The 22183-nt window shown below is 41.1% G+C and overlaps 1 protein-coding gene across 1 annotated transcript in view; it reads left to right on the top strand.

Annotated features, from left to right (window-relative positions):
• CHD7 (chromodomain helicase DNA binding protein 7) overlaps positions 1-22183 on the top strand; it is a 142820-nt gene that overhangs the window by 118615 nt on the left and 2022 nt on the right. Inside the window, exons 21-38 of the mRNA XM_018561816.1 lie at positions 1009-1119; positions 1207-1412; positions 1637-1836; positions 2999-3158; positions 7285-7374; positions 8893-8996; positions 11094-11223; positions 11308-11380; positions 11561-11618; positions 12187-12415; positions 12498-12706; positions 12788-13459; positions 15974-16134; positions 17060-17287; positions 19018-19461; positions 21082-21303; positions 21398-21538; positions 22031-22135. Of these exons, the coding sequence (XP_018417318.1) occupies positions 1009-1119; positions 1207-1412; positions 1637-1836; positions 2999-3158; positions 7285-7374; positions 8893-8996; positions 11094-11223; positions 11308-11380; positions 11561-11618; positions 12187-12415; positions 12498-12706; positions 12788-13459; positions 15974-16134; positions 17060-17287; positions 19018-19461; positions 21082-21303; positions 21398-21538; positions 22031-22135 (3543 nt within the window). The remainder of the gene's footprint in view (positions 1-1008; positions 1120-1206; positions 1413-1636; positions 1837-2998; positions 3159-7284; positions 7375-8892; positions 8997-11093; positions 11224-11307; positions 11381-11560; positions 11619-12186; positions 12416-12497; positions 12707-12787; positions 13460-15973; positions 16135-17059; positions 17288-19017; positions 19462-21081; positions 21304-21397; positions 21539-22030; positions 22136-22183) is intronic.

Here is a 22183-nt window from a genome sequence, read left to right as displayed (position 1 = left end):
CATGTGGAAGGGTTTCAGAAAAATCAAATTAAACTGTTCTATTTGGTCATATTGGTGTTCCACCCTTCATATGTGAAGCGCCAACAGATTTTTATCACGAGCCTATAGGCACACACATTTTGGCACCCTAAGCAGCATGTCTGGTTAGGATTAACCATCTTGAACAAGGAATTTTTTTTTTCCTGGCTTAGAATATTGTAATAATGTTTAAATAAAGTTATGAGATGACTATTCCTGCTAATAGGGAAAGAAATGTGTGGCCAATAAATTATACATTAAAAAGCCACCTCTTTTCTTCGGCCTTCTTTTAGGTGGATGCCTGCTGTGCCTGATTGTAATTTTAGTCCTGCATACGTAGTCCTTCATACATAGTATGGGGAACAGTACAACTGTTAAGGTCGTATGGAGGTGGTGTAAAAAAAAAAAAAAAAGCCCACCTCTAAAGTACTGTGAGATACAGCATTGCCTTCTTATAACTGAAGGTTTTGTTCATCCTCATTTCCAGCACGAAACCCAAAAACAAGGAGCTCTTTCTCTGTTCGTGGGTAAGTGGGCAGAGTCGTGCAAATCATTCCTTTTAGCCATCTGTGCACCCACAGAAACTCTGGTGTAAAGCACAGATAGAGCCTTAATTTTTACAGAGCCAATATTCCAAACTTGCATATAACCGTTTCAGGCTTCTTAGCCTTCATCAGTGCAAGATATGAATTGGGTTTTGTGCTGGAATTCAAGACACATAAATAACTTCTGTTATAAGAAATGCTCCATATTGCTGCATAGTCTTCCACAAAATGTGTCGGACCTTTCCACGTTGTAAGTGAATTACAGGTGAAATGTTGCATGCTAATTCATTCACCTCCGCTTCCATCTAGGAACTTTTATGTTCGAATAGCTCAAACATAAAAGTTACCTACAATGAAGATATTATTGAACCTGTTATAAGAGTAAGGACTGGGGGCGTTTTCTACCTGCCAGTGACCTTAACTTTCTGTGTTATCCTTTTGTTAGGCCAGTTTTGTTGCCTCTGGGAACCGAACAGATATTTCTTTGGATGACCCAAATTTCTGGCAGAAGTGGGCTAAGAAAGCAGAGCTCGATCTTGATGTATTGAATGGAAGGGTAAGTAATTATGCATGTATTAGCAGTCAATGTTTTAGTTGTGTGATGCTGCACGTGGCCTCATCTCCATATTAATGTCTCTTTTAGAACACATTGGTAATTGACACACCACGGGTAAGGAAACAGACCAGGCTGTACAGTGCAGTAAAGGAAGATGAGCTCATGGAATTCTCTGACCTGGAGAGCGACGCTGAGGACAAACCTAGCATCAAACCACGCCGGCCTCAGGACAAATCTCAGGGATATGCGAGAAGTGAATGTTTCAGAGTTGAAAAAAACCTGCTGGTCTATGGGTGAGTAACACAGCCTTGGACATGTTTTGTGCTATGCGTTTGCTTGCTCAGTATAAAACACGAGAGAGTGAAAGAGCTGAAAGTTTGCTTGTCAGCACAGTCTTGATGAACAGTGTAATTATAAGCTTGTATGTCATCATATCTTAGACATCGGACTGCTTATTGAGCTCACATTGCGCTTTGTCTGTCGGCACACTGTGTGAACCTTTTCCATTTTTCGGTAGGTGGGGCCGATGGACAGATATTCTTTCTCACGGTCGCTTCAAGCGTCAGCTTACAGAACAAGACGTGGAAACCATCTGCCGTACCATTTTGGTGTACTGTCTCAACCATTATAGAGGGGACGAGAACATCAAAAGCTTTATCTGGGATCTGATCACGCCAACAGAAGATGGCCAGACTCGGGCTCTGGTAAACCACTCAGGTACATTACATGTTCACAAAGATTCAACTGTGAAGTGTCACTGAAGGCATCTAAGCTGCATGGAGAGCAGTCTAATTTGCTGCTGGGTTTGAACTGATCATGGTGGAAATATATTCTGCCATTGCTGGTCTCTTTCTGAAAATGTTAGTTAAATGGCTGTCAAGGTTGACTCTTTCTGATCATTACTTTGTGTTATCAGCCTAGAATAAGCATTCAAATTAAGTCTTCTCACTTTCCTGGACTTTATACTTGTTAGTTTAAGAGACTCCCAAAGCATTGATGCCAGTGTATTCTCAATACAGCCAAGCAACCAGCATTTTCAGATGGAGGGCAGTAATGGCAGCTTCTGTATATCTGTCATGAGAGGTTTACTTGAAGAGCTTAATTTTTGTTCAGAGGTTTTATTAAACTACAAGTACAATCAAGTCTCTTGAGCATAAAGGGGTGGTCCCCTGTAGTTTATACTATGTCATTATGGTTTGTAAGTCTTTTAATTGCTCAACTCCAAAGGTGGAAAAACATAATTTAGGATTGAGGAGCATGTCACTGTAATTTAAATGTTAAGGACGGCAGTAGGAAAAGCCTGAAAGTATTTAATGATGGGTGCGTTGGTTACCTGGCTCCTAGGGCGCCTTGCTATGCTCATCAGTAGTTTTGCGGATTAGGTCTCTGACATTTAAGCTATGTCGCTGTGATGTTGATATTGAAATTCTCCCCACTGGTTAATGCATCAGCACTTACCTAGTCAGGAGTGGACTAAAATGAGAACATGGGGAGCTGTGTCCATGCCAGGAGATGCTGATGCCTGTGTTCTGTGCATATCTTAGATCATACACAGAGTACTTATGTTTTGAGCTATTCAACTGGCAGGAACATGCACCAGGCGCATTATTTTGTCAGGGTCTGTGGTGCTTGCGTGTCCCATATAAACACAAATTCCCTATTACTGCTCTCTCCTCTGCCTTACTTGTTGGGCTGTATTGAAGCTGTGTGCTGTACAAGGCCTGACCTATCTTTAGCTAAATTATTCAATTTATAAACAGTCATTGAGGTGTCTGAGTTGTGGAATGTGTTGCACTGTTGTTTGAGGCGCCCGTGCAATTGTTTATATGGATATGACATTCAGTAGTTTGCTTAATCTACACTTTTTTCTTTGTTGTAGGCCTCTCTGCTCCGGTACCCAGGGGAAGGAAAGGGAAGAAGGTGAAAAGCCAAAATTCGCAGCCTGTGCTCAAGCATGCAGACTGGCTCCCCAGCTGCAATCCCGACACCTTGTTTCAGGAGGATAGCTACAAAAAGCACCTTAAGCATCACTGTAACAAGTAAGTAGTAAAAGTGGTTTTCTTCTGCAGTGTGGTCACATAGCACAGACAGATTGTGCTGATTCATACTTTGACCACAAAGAGGTCAGTGTTCACTGTGAAGAAAGAAGCTCCTGTAATGCTGTGTCCGCCTTGTGCCTTTTCAGTACGTGTCAAACCAGCGAGTATGTGTAAAGAGAAAGGAAGGTGCTTTGTGGCTTCTGCGGGTGACTTTGTTTCGCTTTGCTGCTGATTTTCTATATTGCCTGTTTTTCTGTGATGGTGGGAGTTTACAGTGCGTGGCACCAATGATGTATTATAAAAGGCTAATTTATCATGTCTGGAGATCCCTTGTATCAAAGGAATATAATTAATTTTCAGGTACATGTGTGCTCAGCTGAGGTTTACCAATTTTGTCTCACTTTGCACTTGTTTTGTTTGCTAGTAGTGCAGCACAGTGATTGTGTTTTACTGCTTCTATTATCTCAGTATAAAACTGGCCATACACTAGTAGGCCGGACAAAAAAAATATAGCAGATTCCGTCATCTGCGCTAAACTGTCTATGGTTTAGAGTTCTGATAGTTGCTGTTGACAGAGTGGTTTGCTAATATAGGTGAATTAACGTGTAAATGGTTTTGTCACAGCAGTTCAGGTGATAGTCAGTTGTAGTACCTGCATATTGATCTGATTAAACAAAAACCCCTTTAAACCCTCTACTATGTATGGAGCAACAGTGTGTTTCCAGCAGGTGTGTAGAGTACAGCGAAACTCAGATTAAATAAAACGCATATTATAAAGCACACCGCAGTTTCCACCTCAAATTAAACTGTGCCAAGAATCAACTATTTTTCTCAGTCACTTCGATACTATCCTGGACACCAAATAACACATTTTGCTGGATAAAAAGTATCTAGTTGTGTCAACTGGGCGAGACACAGTAATGTGTCCAGCAATGTAGATTTTCCTCTCAGCCGCTGTCAGCAGAGGATCCTCTTATGTAGTTAAAGGTGTTCTCTCACTCCGGGGTAGGCAACCTTGACACTCCAGCAGGTGTGGAACTATAAATCCCATGAGGCATTGCAAGACTGACAACCTCAGCCATGACTCCCAAAGGCATCATGGGATTTATAGTTTCAGAACCTTGAGAATGCCAACCTTTGTCTTACTCCTAAGGATTGAGGTGGATTTCCTGCTGGATAATAAATCTGATCCACTGCATTCTTGCCACAGGCTGGAATCCAAGATCTGTGCATTTGCTTGTGGAAAATAATTGACACTTGTCACAAACCATTGGATCTGGGGTGGAGAGTGCAATGCGCCTTATAATATGCATTTAATAGAACACAAGATTAATAGTCGGGGAAATGCATAGTAGTTATCCTCTTATGGTTGTTGAATATTATGGTTGCTGTACTTACAGCTTGACTATTTTATGTTTGTTACAAGTCATTTATTTGCGGCTCATGCCTAAATGGCAAATTTACCTTTTTAAAGAGGAACTGAACTCTGAAAGCTGTGCCCAGCAAAAGGTAGACAGAGGGCAAATTACTCTGTATTGCCTGTGGTCTTCCTGAAGCTGAACGTTTCCTGTTACTACATCACCATGCCTTGTTCTGCATTATGTCTGTGTGTGGTGGTCATCTTGATAGGTGAAGGGTTTTGCTTCCTCATGTAAGAGTATCAGAAAACTGAAGAAAGAGCAACACAACAGTGACCCCGGCAATTCTCACGTTAAATCTCTTGGGACTAGCAGTCAGGTGCAGCAATACCTTAGATCTCATACTGCAGACACAGCTATAAGGCTGTAGGCGCACACTCCTACTGTTTTTTTTTTTAGGAGGAATTCCAGACAAAAGGTACACTTTTCAGCATGCTGCTGAAGCACAATTAAACTGCAATAATGCTCCCTATAACATAACAAATATTAAATTTTCGAGTTGAATTAATTTTGTTATCGCATCTTTTGCACAGTAACAAGACTCGACAAATGGCCATAAGCCATAATTGGAATTAAATCCCTTATCCTGTCGGTTTAATATCACCAATAATAAGGTTCTGTTTACTTAGTTTCTCCTAAACCAGATTTACAGTCTCTGCTCTCCATTCAACCAGCAGCTACTGTTTTTGTAACCATAACAGGAACTGTCCAAAGCAGAGCCACCTGCCGAGTTATGACGCAACAACTCTGGATGCAGAAATGAATCATGTGTAGCACCAATTTCCTACTGAGCATGTCTGTCAGTGTAGATAAATGAGCCAGTCGCAGCCCACACACTTGTGCTCATGCAGAATATCCATAACATCTGGCTGGCCGCAAGTCTCACGAATAATGCATTTAGATGTTAATCAGGTAATTTGGAGAGCACCAGGCAAATTAGCCTTGCCTTCTCTGCATTTGCTGTGCGTGCTACAATGTGGTCCTAATATTTGTGTTGTATTAGATGAATGGTTTGTCCACAAATAGTGGCTGTAATGCACAGAAGATACTCTACATGTTGTAGATTTCTTTATTGAAAATGAATATTTCCTATATTGAGCTGGAAAACTCAACAGCTAGGCAGTGCAGTCTAGAATTTACATAGTAAGCCATGAAATATGACCATTTATTGCACAGCACCCAAAGACATATGCAGCCAGACATTCTGGCCACTTGGCTTTTGGAATTTCCAGTTCATTCTCAACTGTTAGGGTCAGCACAGCAAGCAGATGTTGTGACATTGTCCTTGCTCTTAGACCTCAATGAACTGTGTGCCACCTGAATACCTTCAGTTTAATTATATGACCCCCTTATAGGAAACCTTTCTGAGTTTAAATTCATTAGCAGCCAGTGCCGACTTGTTGTTTTAAAGGTCATCCTTGTTTGCTTCACTGACCTGGGACAAGAATGTCTCAACACTTGATATGGACAAACTTGTCCCGGGTTAGTGGCTCACCAACTAGAGAAGATGTAATTGGGATGATGGCCCCAGACCTTGCACCTTCCCAAATAAGTCCGCAAAGGCTGCAGCCCAATTTTTTTCTAACCAGTTCATTTTAAAGTGTGCCTAGAAGTCCATTTTGCTGGTTAAAGCAGCCTGGGAATGAATAATATCACCGAGCCTTATGACACTGTAGGAGATAAAACTGTAACTATGGTGTAAAGTGCCCAATACAATTGTATATCTTCAGCGCTTGAAGATCTGTTAAGACTATGTACGCTGAAGTGCCATTGGCATCCTCCATATCGCATGGATAAGTGATAGATTCAGTGGGAATAATTGAGCTGCTTGTTTTCCTCCTCCAGATGTGACACAGAAGCTGACAGCTCCGATCATAATCTCCCCTGCCCACCGCTAAATTAATGTGTGCAGCGTTACCTTAGGATTTAGGGACTAAAAAAAAGGGTGAAGCTAATGAAGTTTTCTAAATGCATTCAGACAGCGTTGCTTGAACTGCAGGCTTGAGCTCTGTTATAAGCTGACATTGACATGGATTTCCCTAGTGAAACATATAGTTAAACCTGGCAGCTTCTGCGGACTTCCTGCAAGGAGCAGGGCTGCAAGTGGTTATAGCGCTATAAAACTGGCTTCTTTACAGAAAACAAATAGTTATATAATCCGAAAAACCCACCATCCCATTGTGAGGGTTTATTGTTCAGTGGTTTAAAAAAAGACAGGGTGAAAAAAAAAAACAGATTATAGATCTCGTTTATCCTTGCAACTTCTGATGTGCTTCCAAAAATGGTATTAAGGCAGCAGCTGAGGAAATTTTATGAGATAATGAAGCAGAACAGTTACTGAAAGCCATCTGCTCAGTTGTTTACAAACTTGCTCCAGTACTTCAGAGGCAGCGGTGCAGTACGTGTCTGAACTTCACAAGCTGAACTAGGTAGGACTAAATGTAATGCGCCTGGGCTGGGCCCAGCCTGCTCCCTCCCTGTGCAGCGTGAGCCGTTGCCAGGCAGGCCCATTGGAAGCCAGCAGAAAGCACCACACAGAGGTGATTATATGCCACCATCTGTCACGCTTCAAGCCTACCATACAGCATGGCTAATCAGCCTTGGCAGGATGATGGATGAACAGCAGCAGCTGCCAAAAGCCACTGTTGGCAAACAATTCTGAAGTTAAGAACTTCTCCCCTCACCCCCTCTCTTCTCTTCCTCTCCAGGGTCCTGCTGCGTGTCCGCATGCTCTACTATCTCAGGCAAGAAGTGATAGGGGACCAAGCTGACAAAATCTTGGAGGGTGCTGACTCAAGGTTAGTAGATGTGCTGCTTGTCCTTGTCATAGAAAGCAAGGTCTCTACCTGCTGTTACTAATTATGCTCTACAGCTTCACATTCTTGGTCCCTTTTTTTTCCGCTTCATCTTTCTGACTTTTAACTCCTTCCCTGCCAGTGGTGCTGCATGCATTTTTTTTTTTTTAATCATTCATAAAGTATAGTTAGATCCAGTTATTATGCTCCATGTTTTCTTTTATTTGGTTTCTTTTTATAAATAAATGCGGTGTTAAATATATTCGAAAACATTAAATTTAATTTTGAGAACTTTTTGTACCTTCACCTAAATGTTGACCTGGTGGAGGTAAAACATAAACAATCAGACTGTACCTCCGAAATCCCTATTTGGAACCACAAAGCAAGTACTTTAGAGGTAGGGGAACACACCATTATTTGACTTCTGTACAGCTGTCCAGTGTGGAACTAAGAGGGGTAAAGGGTTAGCTGGCACAAGCCATCGATTTAGGGTTTTATTCCCACTTTTGCTTAACTTTTATCTATTCATATTTACATGAGCTGAAAACCTTGGATTTGTGAATTTTGTAACTCTGCCATTTTTAAATATTGAGGTGGCTTGGTTAATACACTAAGATCGAGTTTGTGTACAACAGCAAAATGCTCAGTAGTACAGAATCCTGCATTGTACCATGCTTGCACACTCAAAGCATTATGGGTCTGTGAAGGCCATGTTAATGCTTTGCAGTGTTTCAGTGAATTGACAGTGATTGACACTCTTTAATCAAGATATGAATACTTGGGGCACTGAAGGGATATTTCACATTATGTGGGTTTTCGCTGAAAACTACAGAAATATTTAACTTCAGGTCTCAAAGTTTTTATCCTGGGCCTGTAGTATCGAGCAGTCTTTAGATGCATTAAATAATGTAATTGTTTGCCACAGGCAGTAAAGACTGTTACGCAGATAACTTGCAGTGGAAAATTATAGTAATACAGTGCGTTTCTAAAAAAAAATAGAGGTCATCTACTTTGGTAATGATGGAGAAATAGTGGTTAGAATTGTTTATTACAGGTATTTCTATGGCGCCAACAATTTTACGCAGTGCTTTACACAGTTGCACATTCAAATCAGTCCCTGCCCTCAAGGAGCGATTACCATCATGAGTTTTCTCGTGTTTATAATTGCACATTACTATTCTAGCGGTACTAGTTGGCTATACTGTTGGTCACTGCTGCCACGTTTCACCTAGGGTGTCTGGATTTTGCTCTTTTACTATTGTTAAGATTGCAGCTTGATTTAAATTCTTTTGTGCCATTAAATCCTAAATTGCTATTTTCCCAACATAAGAATTAAAGTCTTGCATTTTTCACTGACTAATTTGTTTTCAGTGTTTTAATATCGAGTCTAACGCGCATCTAATCAAACACAAAGGTGGAACTTTAAATGTTAAATAAGCCAACCTGTTTAGTCTATAGCGGTTACAGACGGGGACATATTGGTTTTAGACTCATTTTTCTCTTTAACGTTTTCCTTTACAGCGAGCTAGATGTTTGGATACCAGAGTCATTCCTTGCAGAAGTTCCTACAGATTGGTGGGATAATGAAGCTGATAAATCCCTTTTAATTGGCGTCTTTAAACATGGTAAGCTCTCAGTCTGCCTCATCAGAATGCAGGGCGTCATAGACACTTAGCGCTGGAATTCTGAGTGATGAGCGGAGGTGTCTGATCTCCATAACTTGCTTTTACAGGGTTACTTACCCTTTCATTCAGGTTCTAATAAATGTAAATGGCAGTTTTAATTTTATTAAAGAGTTTTTAATAACATTTACAGGTAAGTATTTAAAAATTGGAGAGGCACTGCAGAACTGAATAAAGTTGGAGTAAAGCTACATCGTGGGAAGCAGTATTTTTGTGCGCACAATTAATTTCCTGTGATTACCTTTGCTGCCTATTTCCATACAGGTACTGCATTTTAAATATTTGTAAATGTTGGTGTAACTTATCATACAAAAACTTTTTTACTGTAGATTTACTGCCCGCCAAGTGAAAAATGTAATGTGTTCTTGATAGACTGGTTCATATAAAAATATTTAGGTGAAATAAAGTAAGTGATAAACTTTTGCACGGGAACGTAGATTACATTTGACACATTTCAGCTCCCCCTTGAAACTTATTGCAGCTCATCGCTCCTCCAGTGAGGTCTCTAATCTGCTGCATGTTTTTTGTGAAATATCTAGGAGAGAAAATATTTAACACTGATCTATAAATAAAGCCAAACCATATTTGTAGTAATAATGGCCACGCCGTGTTATAGATCTCCATAAACTCAGCTTCCAGCTCTGCTTCCCTCGCTAACTCTCTGCCAGCCAGTGTCAAAGTGGATGGTGGGCTTAACCTCTGCTATTAATCTGTACAAGTGCCTCCTGGGCTTTGTTCCAAGCAATATTTCACAAATGTCAGCGCCGAGAACTCCCAGCTCCCTTGAGTGGGATGCAGCCTTGTTAACTTTGAAAGGCTCGGGGATGCAGAGCTGGCATGATATATACAGTGAGCGATTCCTGATTATAATCCCAATTCTCTGGAGGTCGCAGGCATATTCTCAGCAGCATGGCCTGACTAAAGGGGAGAATGATGGCTTATAAAACCTTTCATGATTACAGTTTGGCTCCAGGCTCTACAGCAGTTAGGAGAAGTGTGTTGTACTACAAATCCTAATTGAATTGTGCTGTTCTGCCTATGTACAAGAGCCTGCTTCCTTTCTTCTAAATGGGAACCTCAGCTGAGGCTGGGACGAACTAAAAATCTTCCTCCTGCAGTGCACTGTTGGGATCTGCCATTTTCTATCTAGTCAGTTCAGCCAGATAAAAAAGCAAAACAAGTGTGTTAAAACCATAAGAGGGAGTAGTGTCATCCATCTAACATGCATCACATGAAACCTAATAAGACAGGTTCGATGGCCTTTCATGTAACCCATGTATACCGAGTGAGTGAAAAGGGGAGAACTGCGGGAAGGAATTTTAGGCTATCGCTGGGCTCAACAGATGCACAATAGTGCCAGGGAGAGGGTGGGACCACACCGTGCACAACTTTTCAGGAATTCCATTAAGGTAAATGCTGCTGTTTAGGTCCTGTATGCGCTTTCTCTGACCGTCGTTTTCATATATTTTTATATATATATATATTTAACTTAGGCTAATACAGGTTAGTATAAATAAACTAGCCATACCAGGCTTTACTGTGTGACGATGTAATATAATGTATCAACTGTTCTGTAACTTAATACAAAATCATGTTGCATTGTAGGTATTACATTAATAACAATTTAATATACACACACTATGATATAACAAATATTCTTTGAATATATTTTTTTTTCTTTTCAGTTTATGACCCTGATCTAATGGCTAGTTCTGGGTAGCTACATGATATTTTATATGGGCTCTTTTAATAAGGCAGTGTAAATTGCAGTGATTATATGCAAAGGAAAGTAACCCAGTTGCCAATTGTAACTCATATTGTAATCATCTTGCTTCAGTAAACTGAAAACTGGTTGTTATGGTTACTGCACTTTAGTCGTAGTCATTGCACTTGGCACAGCCCTAATAAATAATGCTGATGGTCCTCCTAGCAAATGATGCTTATCACTTTAATGTATGCTGATATAACCGTTATCTGAGTAGCAGACCATCATACTCTGCTTCACAACAGACTGTCACAGGCCTCAATGTTTCTCTGCAGGTTATGAGAAGTATAATTCCATCCGGGCTGATTCAGCTCTGTGTTTCCTGGAGAGAGTCGGCATGCCTGATGCAAAAGCAATTGCTGCAGAGCAGAGAGGGACAGATATGCTGACAGATGGTGGTGATGGGTATGTTATACTTTAAACAGTATTTGTTAAGCATTTAAAGTGAGACTTCATTTGGGTAAACTTGCTTCGTTTGTGCTTTTCCAGGGGAGAGTTTGACCGTGAGGACGAAGATCCAGAATACAAACCTGCAAGACTTCCATTTAAAGATGACATGGATGTAAGTAGACTCCATTTAGAACAGTGTGCTTGGACCACTCTTCTCTAAAATATTTGGGTGAATTGGAAACTGAACAGATCCCTGACTGAGGAGCTTTAAAAGAAATTGAGGTTGAGAACTGAAGGTTTTTAGTCAAAAAAGAGATGGCTCATGATCAGTATGTCTGTCTTTCTCCTCTAGGAATTTGCAAACTCGCCTCTCGAAGACAAGGAGGAATGCTTGGAAATGGGGACACAAGGTGAGAAGTGTAGAATGACACTCACTAGACTGTAAATGCTTGTCCCAGACTGATGTGTTGAGTACCCAAACTAATTCCCTAAACTCCCTCTTTCACAGTTGTTTTGCAGTGTATATAAAGCTCAGATAGAAAGTTATCTTTGGCCATGAATATTGAGCCCCCCTGATGGTTTCATGTTACTGGAGCATTCTGTCGTAGATTTGATCTGGTCTGTAAATGCTGGATTTGCATTGTCCATTTGCAATTGGTTAAATGCATTATGATGCAAGTCCAGTAACTTAGGATAAATCTTTGTTCTAATTTTTAAGCCCAAGACTATCCCTCTGCCCATAAGCCTTACCATGCACCTACGCCTAACCATAAGCTCTTCCTGGGTGGGAGAAATGTCTTTTAAGATGGAATACAACACAGAACTTTTTTGTGTTTTTTTTTTATTTGATATCTACCCAGAGTTTTCCAGAACACCTTTCTGTAACAATGTTACTGTCTTCAGACAGGTTTAAAGGCTAATCTTAAATGACAGTTTTTAAAAGGATTTACAATGAATGTATTTTAATTTAAGCTGCAGAGAAAATGTGTGAAGGCAGCACAGAGATGGGAAAACTGTACTGGCCCCATACTTCAGCCCTTACTACCCGCCTGAGGCGTCTGATCACTGCCTACCAACGCAGTTATAAGCGTCAGCAAATGAGGCAAGAGGCTCAGCTGAAGACAGACCGAAGAAGGCGACGTCCTCGGGAAGAAGTAAGGGCCTTGGAAGCAGAAAGGGAAGCGATTATAACAGAGAGACGGCAAAAGTAAGTCCTGTATAATGTTCTCTTTGTCTCCTCCACAAGTCTCTCGGTCTTCCATTCTAACCCATTTAATAAACTTTTATAGATGGACAAGAAGGGAAGAGGCTGACTTCTATCGTGTAGTGTCTACGTTTGGAATCGTTTTTGACTCTGTGAAACAAAATTTCGACTGGAATCAGTTTAGAGCTTTTGCACGTCTTGATAAAAAATCTGATGAGAGCCTGGAGAAGTATTTTAACTGCTTTGTTGCTATGTGCCGAAGAGTTTGCCGAATGACCAGCAAGCCGGAAGATGGTGAGTGAGCAGTGACCAATCTACTACTATCCATTTTAGAGTTTTTATATTCCTTTTCTAACAGGTTTTTTTCTTTAATAGATCTTTGCGATCTTGCTACGGTAATTGAGCCCATAACTGAGGAACGTGCTTCTAGAACTCTGTACCGCATTGAACTTTTGCGCAAAATTCGGGAGCAAGTACTTCATCACCCCCAGCTGACTGAGAGACTTAAACTGTGCCAGCCAAGCCTTGACCTTCCAGAATGGTGGGAGTGTGGGAAAAATGACAGAGACTTGTTGGTTGGTGCAGCGAAACATGGCGTTAGTAGGACAGACTATCACATTCTTAATGATCCCGATTTGTCTTTTCTGGAAGCGCATAGGAATTTTGCTCAAAACAGAGGGCACTCGCATCCAAATATGTCCATCCTTCTACCACCTGGATCCAGCTATAGTGGCACTCCCCCTATAATGCCCTCTTCTCCTTTGCGGGATGAGAAAACTGGAGAGCAGGACGAAGTCAAATCTGAAAAAGTTGAAGAGACGGACATAAAGGAAGAAGCGGAGATTAAGGAAGAACCTGGAGAGCCTGAGGAGAAACCTGTAAAACCGGATAGTGATCCAGAAACTGTTCCTGTAACGGAGGATATTAAAAACTCAGAGGTTACTCCAGATGCTGATCCAAAATCAATTTCTGAGAAGGGATCGGAAGAAGATGAAGAAAAGTTAGATGAGGATGATGATAAATCTGAAGAGTCTTCCCAAGCAGAAGGTATATTTTTATCTAAAGTACAGTAGTACCCTTATTTCTTTGCATGCATACACATGACTGGATGAGTGTATAAGGGCTTGACCCAGCATACTGTCACAGCTCTCAAAATGTAGGCCTTCTTTACATCTGTTCATTCCATTGCACTACACTGCATTAATGCAATTGACAAGGGAAATCGGGGTGGATTTTTCCCAGTAGAGACCCAGACAGCAAAAAAAACCTGATAAAGGTTCTAACTCTTGCCCACGCTATAGGGCATAGGGAAAAATGGCTTAAAAGGAGAACTTTGGGGAAGCCTTTTTTGCCTATAGTTCTCAGGGTCATGGGAGGACATATACAGTGTCCTCTCGTGAATCAAAACTTAGCTATTGCCCGCTTTTTGCTGAGTGCTGCAGTCGGGACAGATCCCAACAATACTATCGAGATCCACAAAGCTGGCTGATTGACGGCTGGCTCTGCCTTTCTAGAAGCAGAGCCAGCTATGCCTGTCAGTCTCTCCAGTCAGCGCTGGAGGATTGGATAGGGGTGGGGGGAATCCCTGCGGGGAGCGATGACTAACAGTCACCGCTCTGTGCAGGGAGGTGATCGGGAAGTGAGCAGATCCGCGGTATGTTTTTGCTCACTTCCCGATCAATAGAGCCGATGTGTGACCGTTTTATTGTCGCATTTCGGCTCTCGCTATGAGGGTGAATGTAATTCACTCACCCCATAGTTCTCCTCCTTTAAATATATTTTAGGACCGATAATGCCACTGTTATTGGTCAATACCACAAATATATATTGCAATATTATAGGGCTGCAACCAATTAATCGATTATGAGAATAGTTGACTCTTCTCATTATCGATTAGTTAGTTGGATCCCCTAGCGCTCTCCTCCATGCTGGCAGGAGGGCACAGCAAGAAGTGGGCGGGTGCAATAACCAGCTTGCTATTGCAATTCGAAATGGCCAATAGCAGGCTGGCTAATGCACCAACCCACTACCTGCTGTATTTACATTCAGCTGCCATCTGTGGTATTTCGTCAATGGCAGCTGTCATTCCCTGGCTAAAGCTATTCAAGCGCTATGTGGTTACAATACAATTATAAAACGTGGGAAAAAAAGTCCTTTTCAATGTTTGGCCTGACAAATTCTGCTGCGGGAGGTGCTTTGCAGTGACATTCATTTCAGTGGCACCCCAAACGAGCCTCCCACCCACAGTGTGATCGCCTGCACTGGAACACACAGTACCGCAATGCCATGCGTTCCAGTGCAGTGTGATTGCAAAAAATGTGCATGCAGTTTTAGTCTGAAGTAAACTTTGTAACTGCATTTGTGTATTTAATTTTAAATTAAGGATGGTATTTAATTTTTTTTAAATCAGATTTAATTGAAAAAATAATCAGCCAACTAATTTGATTATGAAAATGATCATTAGTAGCAGCCCTACAATATTTAAAAGAAACCCCTTTGGGTTTTGTTTTTTTCTCTAACAAGTGTTATTGGATACAACAAACTCATTGACTTTGTGGTTCTATTTACCGTATCTTGACATTGCTGTGCTCGAAACTGATATCTATGGTGATTGGAAGTGTGCTTATTGATATTTTCCTGACGCAAGTACATTTTTGACACTGCTTGTGAATATGTCAGGCAGTCAGTAAAGTGTTTGTATTGACACCTCTGTTCCCCATAGAGATCAATTATATTTGTTGTGAAGTATGGGACTTCTGTAGTCTAGATGCAGTAAACAGAGCTGCCTCCATAAAGCCTGTGAACCTTACAGCCAAAAATGTTATAAGTGCATGTCATTTTCATTGATCAGTAATATGTTTGCAATGAAATATGACACTAAAATAATTTTATTGGCATAGCGTTTCAGGAGAGAAACGGGAAATACCCTATATGAACAAATGATTGTGGACGCCTGACTAGCACACCTATATGAGATTGCTATCCCATTTCAACATCATGAGTATTAATATAAAGTTGCCCTCCCTCTACAGCTATAACGACCTCTATTATTCCAAGGCTTTACACAAAATTTTGGAGTGTCTGTGAGAATTTGTGCCCATTTAGGCAAAAGGGCATTTTTGAGGTCCAGTACTGATGTTGAACTAGAATACCTTGCTTCAAGTTGGTATTACTGTTCATCCCAAGTGTTCAGTAGGGTTGAGGTCAGGTCTCTGTGCAGGCCAATTGAGTTCTAGTTACAGAGCTTGATTTGTGCACAGGGGCACAGTCGTACTAGAATTGAAAAGGACGTTCCTCAAACTTGTTGCCACAAGGTTTGGGCTGCTTAATTGTCTTATGTCTTTGCTGTAGCAGTACCCTTCATTAAAAAAACACCTGCACTCAATCTGGTATCCACACACTTTTGCCCATATAGTGTACATAATCTGGCCCCTTTTCATAAGAATATCTCGATAGTTGTCAGGAACCTAAGCAGCCTGTGAAATCCTATTTATCATACTTGAATGATACGAACTTGCTCTGCATTTTCCCTAACACATTTATGTATTGTTTTCACTACAGCCGGGATAGCTTCTCAGGACAAAAACTTTGATGAGGAAAGCAATGCCTCGTTGAGTACTGCGCGGGATGAAACACGAGATGGCTTCTTCCTGGAGGACTGTGAGCCATCCGGGCTTCATATGCTGCGAGAGAGGACCTTCTCATTCTCCTTCTGGCCTAAGGTTGGTTACTGTATTCCCAGTTGCTGGTATACGTTATATTCCATATCGGCAACCGTGATGAGCGCAATGTATGTTTTAGATTATAATAAAGAAAAAAGATTCCTAATCACCATGACATGGCCATCTGGTTATAAAAACAAGACACTAATAGGCTTATTCCTGTGGAAAGGAGGCGGTTTGCAGCAGCTGTTGTGCTCTGGTTGTGGTCTTTGAGCAGTGTCTACATTTTTTTTTCTCCTTTTCTAGCTTTCTCTCCAACAAAAACAATAAAGTGACCATGCAGACATGACAATAATACATACACAGTAAGGCCAAGTAAGGTATATTTTTAATGCACAGCTTGCCATCCAGATTTCCTCTTGAAGAGAAGGACATAAAGCACACCTTACTGCATTAACACTTTTTTTCTTTATTTGACATCAAGTCCGCAGCTTCGTTGTAAGTGATGTGGAATGAATATTGACATTCTTTAGATGCAGGGGAAGTTTTCATAATGTTGAACTTTATTAACTGTGACGCTAATGAGGAGCCATTTAGAAGGCCGGCCTGTTTGCATCGGAGAGCAGTGGCAATGGCTGCATACTGGAAGCAGATGTTTCTTTCTTTGCCCACCAGCTGATGAATAGAGAAAACAATGCACTACAGCCTCAAACAGTAGGAGTTCAGCATATATGCAGACACTGCTGACTATTTTACCCCCTGCAGTAACTCTTCTTTTGTCTGCTTGGTGCTCCAATCCGAATGGTGGGGGAGTTGTTGCACTCATACAGGTTAAATGGAAATCAAAAGGACTTTGTTCATTCTTTATCTGAAAGCCAAGCGAGCATTTGAGTTCATCAATGCACAAACATTAAACTATTCTGAGTGCTGCTATTTTCTTAATCACTTATGTCATATGGGTTTTCTTTCTCCTTGAATAATGCAGGATCGTGTGATGATCAACCGATTAGACCACATCTGTGAGACCGTGCTGAAAGGAAAGTGGCCAGTAAACAGACGCCAGATGTTTGAGTTCCCCGGGCTCATCCCTGGATACACACCAACTGCCATGGACAGCCCGATGCAGAAGAGAAGCTTTGCTGAGCTCTCCATGGTGGCCCAGGGCAACTTCAGCGGAAGTGAAGAGATCACTGCTTCCCCACAACTGTCTCAGGCAAGATTTGTTAACTAGTTCTATGCTGGTTTTCTGCGGCTATATGCCGTCACAGATATAGATATTAAAACGTTTTATAATGTAGGCAAAGCACAAAGTAATTTTCAAGCCACTATAGTAACCTGAAATCTGTGTCAAGTTGCTGCTTGACTGCTGAATGTTGAAACTAGACCCGCAATGCAGGCGCTTGCCCTGTGCACAGGTTAATAGGAATGGAGAATACTTGGACTCGCTCAGAGGAGGAAGACATTTTAAGTCTGATATCATTAAGTGGGGCTGTCTGCGAGCAGTCCAAAAAAGGTTGCAGGAGATTGGAACAGAGTCTGCAAAACTGCAATCTCTGTAAAGTGCATTCTTCCTGCTTTTGCCATGCAGCCATTTTAAGACATTGGGGGTGAAAGGATCTGAAGAATATATAAACATTATTTTGAATGGTTTTCTGTTGCCAGCCTGTCACCTTTTACGCCTTCAAAATGAAGTTGGCAAGAGGTTAGTGCAACACAGTTCTCATTTTTACAGATCAGTAAGTAGTATGTAGGCAGCCATTGCTGATCATAAATGCTAGTTGACTGGCTGTCAGGCTCATGCTTTGGCTTCAATCATTTGAAATTAGAATGGGGAACTAGGTCACTTCTCCAACTTGCTTATTTTCCGCATGCTTGTTCCAGGTCTGTGTTTCAAGCACCTGAAGCTAAACAAGATTTTAAGAGGCAGCAATGGCCACCCACATTTGTGGGTGTGTCATGACAGGTGTACTTTCAATTACATTCCCCATATATTTTGACTGTATATGTTCAATGCATAAAACAGAAACAGAAAACATGCTGTTGCCAAGCATGAATAATGCCTGAATTTTAAGTTCTTTGAAGTCCATTTTCTGGGGGGATTCTATTCTAGTGTTAAAGATCATTTCAATAATTGTAAAAATTAACCCTTACAGTGGGGCTGCCACTGCACTGCAGGGGTTTACTGCTCATTTTCGTCTAGGGGCTAAAATAAAGAAAATACACTCACCTGATTCTCTGTTCTGCTTGGCTGCTAGGCCGGATGCTGTTCCCAGCGGTCCAAGGACCCGTGACATAATTACACCTAATGCACCTGTATTAGGAGTGAGGATGCTGAGGGTCATTCCACTGCTGTAATGGAGGTGGAGAGGTGAGCACTGACACAGGACCGAGGATTAGGAGAGTATATCTTGGTGCCCCTTAGTCAAAGGAGCACCTAAGCCTTGCAGTAGGGGTTAATTTTTATGACCAGAAATGATTACATTTTCAATATAAATAAGTATAATTAGGGGGACTTTATCAAAACTGGAGTAGACAAAATCTGGAGCAGCTGTGCACGGCAACCCATCAGCTTCATTTTCCAATCTTAACATACTGGAGAGAGAAGCTGATTGGTTGCCCTGGGCAACTGCTCCAGATTTTGTCTGCTCCAGTTTTGATAAATTCCCCTCAATGTGTAATAAGTAGCCCCGACGTACAGCCCAGTTTTTAAACCCCAGTAAATGAAAGGTAATTTCTGATTGGTTGCTATGAATCACAGCTTTTGCACATTGCTTTTTGCCTGTGCTTCCATCACTTAGTATATGTTGATTATAGACTGTTTCAGGTTTTCCTCTGAACTGAAAATGCGTTTTTGTCCAGAAGTTTTCAAACCATCAAGTCAGCTTTTGTGAGACTAGTATCTTTTCTCTTAAATGCTAACTTTGTTTACCTTTTTGGTTTTAGGAAAGTGCTATGAGTCTGACTGTTCCTCGTCAGCGAAGGCGGAGGAGGCGGAAGATTGAGGTTGAAGCAGAACGAGCTGCGAAGAGGAGGAATCTGATGGAAATGGTGGCACAGCTACGCGGATCTCAGATGGGAGCAGAAAATGGACAAGAGAAAGTTGTGGATTTATCGAATGCCTCCAGGGAGGCTACAAGTTCTACCTCAAATTTTTCATCTCTTACTCCTAAGTTCATCTTGCCTAATTCCTCCACCCCTGTCTCTGATGCCTTTAAAACCCAAATGGAGCGACTGCAGGCAGGTCTTTCTTGCACACCGACCAGGCATCTCCTCAATGGTTCTCTAATAGATGGGGAGCCTCCAATGAAGAGGAGGAGAGGAAGAAGGAAAAACGTAGAAGGTCTTGATCTATTGTTTATGAGCAACAGAAGGACTTCCTTATCTACGGTAAGAAAATGACACTTCAGATTCCCACTAAGGGAATAAAATAACCCTGCATACATTTATAGCTTCTCCAGATATATTAGACTTGAATTAATCACATAAAACTCAAATTTCGACCAATTATTGGTGAATCGTCCGGAATTCAAGCTGTGGTTGGTCATGTAAACGCCTGGCTTGGAAAAAGTCAGAAAGACCAAGTAAAAAAAAGTAGGCGGTTGGAAAATTATTGCATCCTATCAGGAGAAGTCACTATTCAGTAAGCTGCGAATGCAGGTTGTCCTGATACAACAGCCAACAAGGAAGATGCCTCCATTCTCACTGTTTAGCCAACAGGGTAGAACGAGGGAAATCTAAGCATGTATGGCTAGCTTTAGTTTGGGTATATATGAGATTTGAATCTTTCTGCCTTTGAATTGCTCCTTGAATTCTGATGCTGCTTGCTTATTCACAATTCTATTGCATTTAAAGGTCCCTGAAAAAAATAAACCCCTTTTTCGTTATTTCAACTCTTGTATTTTTGGTGTACCCCAATCACATTATCTCTGGTCAGTGACTCAACGGGAGGGCAGGGCTATTGCACTTTTTTTTTTTATAGCTCTGGATGGTGGTGTTTTAGTCAGGTCCAGCATGTCCGTATTCTAAAAGGTAATGTTTTACCAAAAAGCAGAAATGGAAATAAAAAAATAAAATGTTCTTTTGAGGTAGCGGGTCAGGGATGCCTGTATACTTATTGTGTTGTACTCTGGATTTAATACTTAAGGGGGGAACCCCCTTAGCTTTATTTCTATATACACACTGCAAAGGTTCTACTTGCCTTTGTTGCTTGTCCTAACCTGCTTCTGTTCTGTTGGTATTGTCAATGGACATTTCTGTGCACTTTCTAATATATTCAAGCAAACATGAGGCTAGTTTGGACTGTGTACATTCACATTATTGACACAATTCATCCCTAAGTTGTAATATACCATGCAGTAGAGTTTCCCTTTAGTTGTACACCACCTTAACAGATGATTAAACTTCTGGCACAGTGAAGGATGTGCCATGTTCTCTTTACCTGTAGTAAGCCAAGAAAGGAAGAAGGATTGCAGGAAATGACATGCACATGATTAATACTGTTGCCATTTTTTTGCTAAATGTGCTCATTAGGGAGATTTTCCCTTTACTACTTGTCATGTGCACACAACAGGAATTGAGGGGAATCCCGTCTTGAACAACTGTCACCATGACAAGTGTCCCTAAAAATTCAATCTCCCTAGAAGAAGCAACAAAGCAGTAAAAACCTGAGCAACCAAAAGTTACAATCCCTCAGTACTCTATACAAAACTATTAGAAGGGAATTTATGAAAACTGGAGCAGGCAAAATCTGGAGCAGCTGTGCATGGGCTGAAGATAGAAGCTGATTGGTTGCCATACACAGCTGCTCCAGATTTTCTCTGCTCCAGTTTTGATAAATTCGCCCCATACAGTTTTGGCTTTAGGTGCTTTTTTTTTTTTAAATGTACAGCATTCTTGGTGGACAGTAGAGATGGTTGGCAGATATTATTTGTATATAGCAGTCTTTGTAATGTAGTTCCCATTGCGCACACAGATTAGTAGCAGTACTCTATTTTTGTGTCTCTGCAGGAAGATACCGATGTGACCAAAGCATACGAGGATGATATTGAAACACCACCAGCAAGAAACATTCCATCTCCTGGGCAGCTGGAGCCAGAGACCCGGATCCCCGTCATTAACCTGGAGGATGGGACCAGACTGGTTGGGGAGGATGCTCCCAAAAATAAGGACTTGGTTGAATGGTTGAAACTGCATCCTACTTACACCGTCGATATGCCAAGTTATGTACCAGTAAGTACAATGATCAGGAAAGCATTTGTGCCATTGTGTATACATAAGAAGCAAGCTGGTTTTGACCAAAAACATTCTTCATTTTGTCTAACAGAAGAGCGCAGAAATGTTGTTCTCCCCATTTCAAAAACCGAAACAGAAGCGTCACAGATGCCGGAATCCTAACAAGCTGGATATTAACACATTAACGGGAGATGAAAGAGTGCCTGTAGTGAATAAGCGCAATGGCAAAAAGGTAATAGTGCCAGAGGAAAAGAGCATTTCAAACATAAGTTAAGGCTAGTGTCCGCATGCACCAGGTTTTCCAACATTTTAAGCACTGTAAAAATAATTAGTAGTTCCATGGGACATGGAAAAGTGCATATTGTGTGCAAGTGTATACATGTTGTTTTATGATTTCAGTGATTTGGTAATTTTTAGCTGGTGTTCCAGTCAACCATGTAAATAAGGTGCTCCTCAAATATTGAATGCACAGCAGCTCACTAAGAGGGCAATGTCAAGAGGCACTATATTTCTCTTGCTGTGATGACCTCACTAGTTCCATGAGTAATTATGGCACCTCCGCTGTATATAGCTGAGAAGGATCACTTTTCAATATATACTTAGTATACCTTAACTGGGATTAACACTCAGTGTTTTGTTTTAAGGGATATTGTCATTCTTATTTTAATATATTATACATTTTATGCTTTTACCATTAACAATACCACGCTTTTTCTTTTTTTAGATGGGTGGAGCAATGGCTCCTCCAATGCGGGATCTTCCTCGCTGGTTGGAAGAAAACCCAGAGTTTGCTGTTGCTCCAGACTGGACAGACATAGTTAAGCAGTCTGTAAGTATTACCCATTGTCACAGAATTCCCAGTGTATAAAACTCCGTC

The sequence above is a fragment of the Nanorana parkeri genome, unplaced genomic scaffold, assembly GCF_000935625.1.
Source record: "Nanorana parkeri isolate BGI_ZX_2015 unplaced genomic scaffold, ASM93562v1 scaffold546, whole genome shotgun sequence".
Lineage (NCBI taxonomy): Eukaryota > Metazoa > Chordata > Amphibia > Anura > Dicroglossidae > Nanorana > Nanorana parkeri.
Note: the sequence above shows the minus strand (reverse complement) of the source record. Positions and strands in the feature narration are given on the sequence as shown.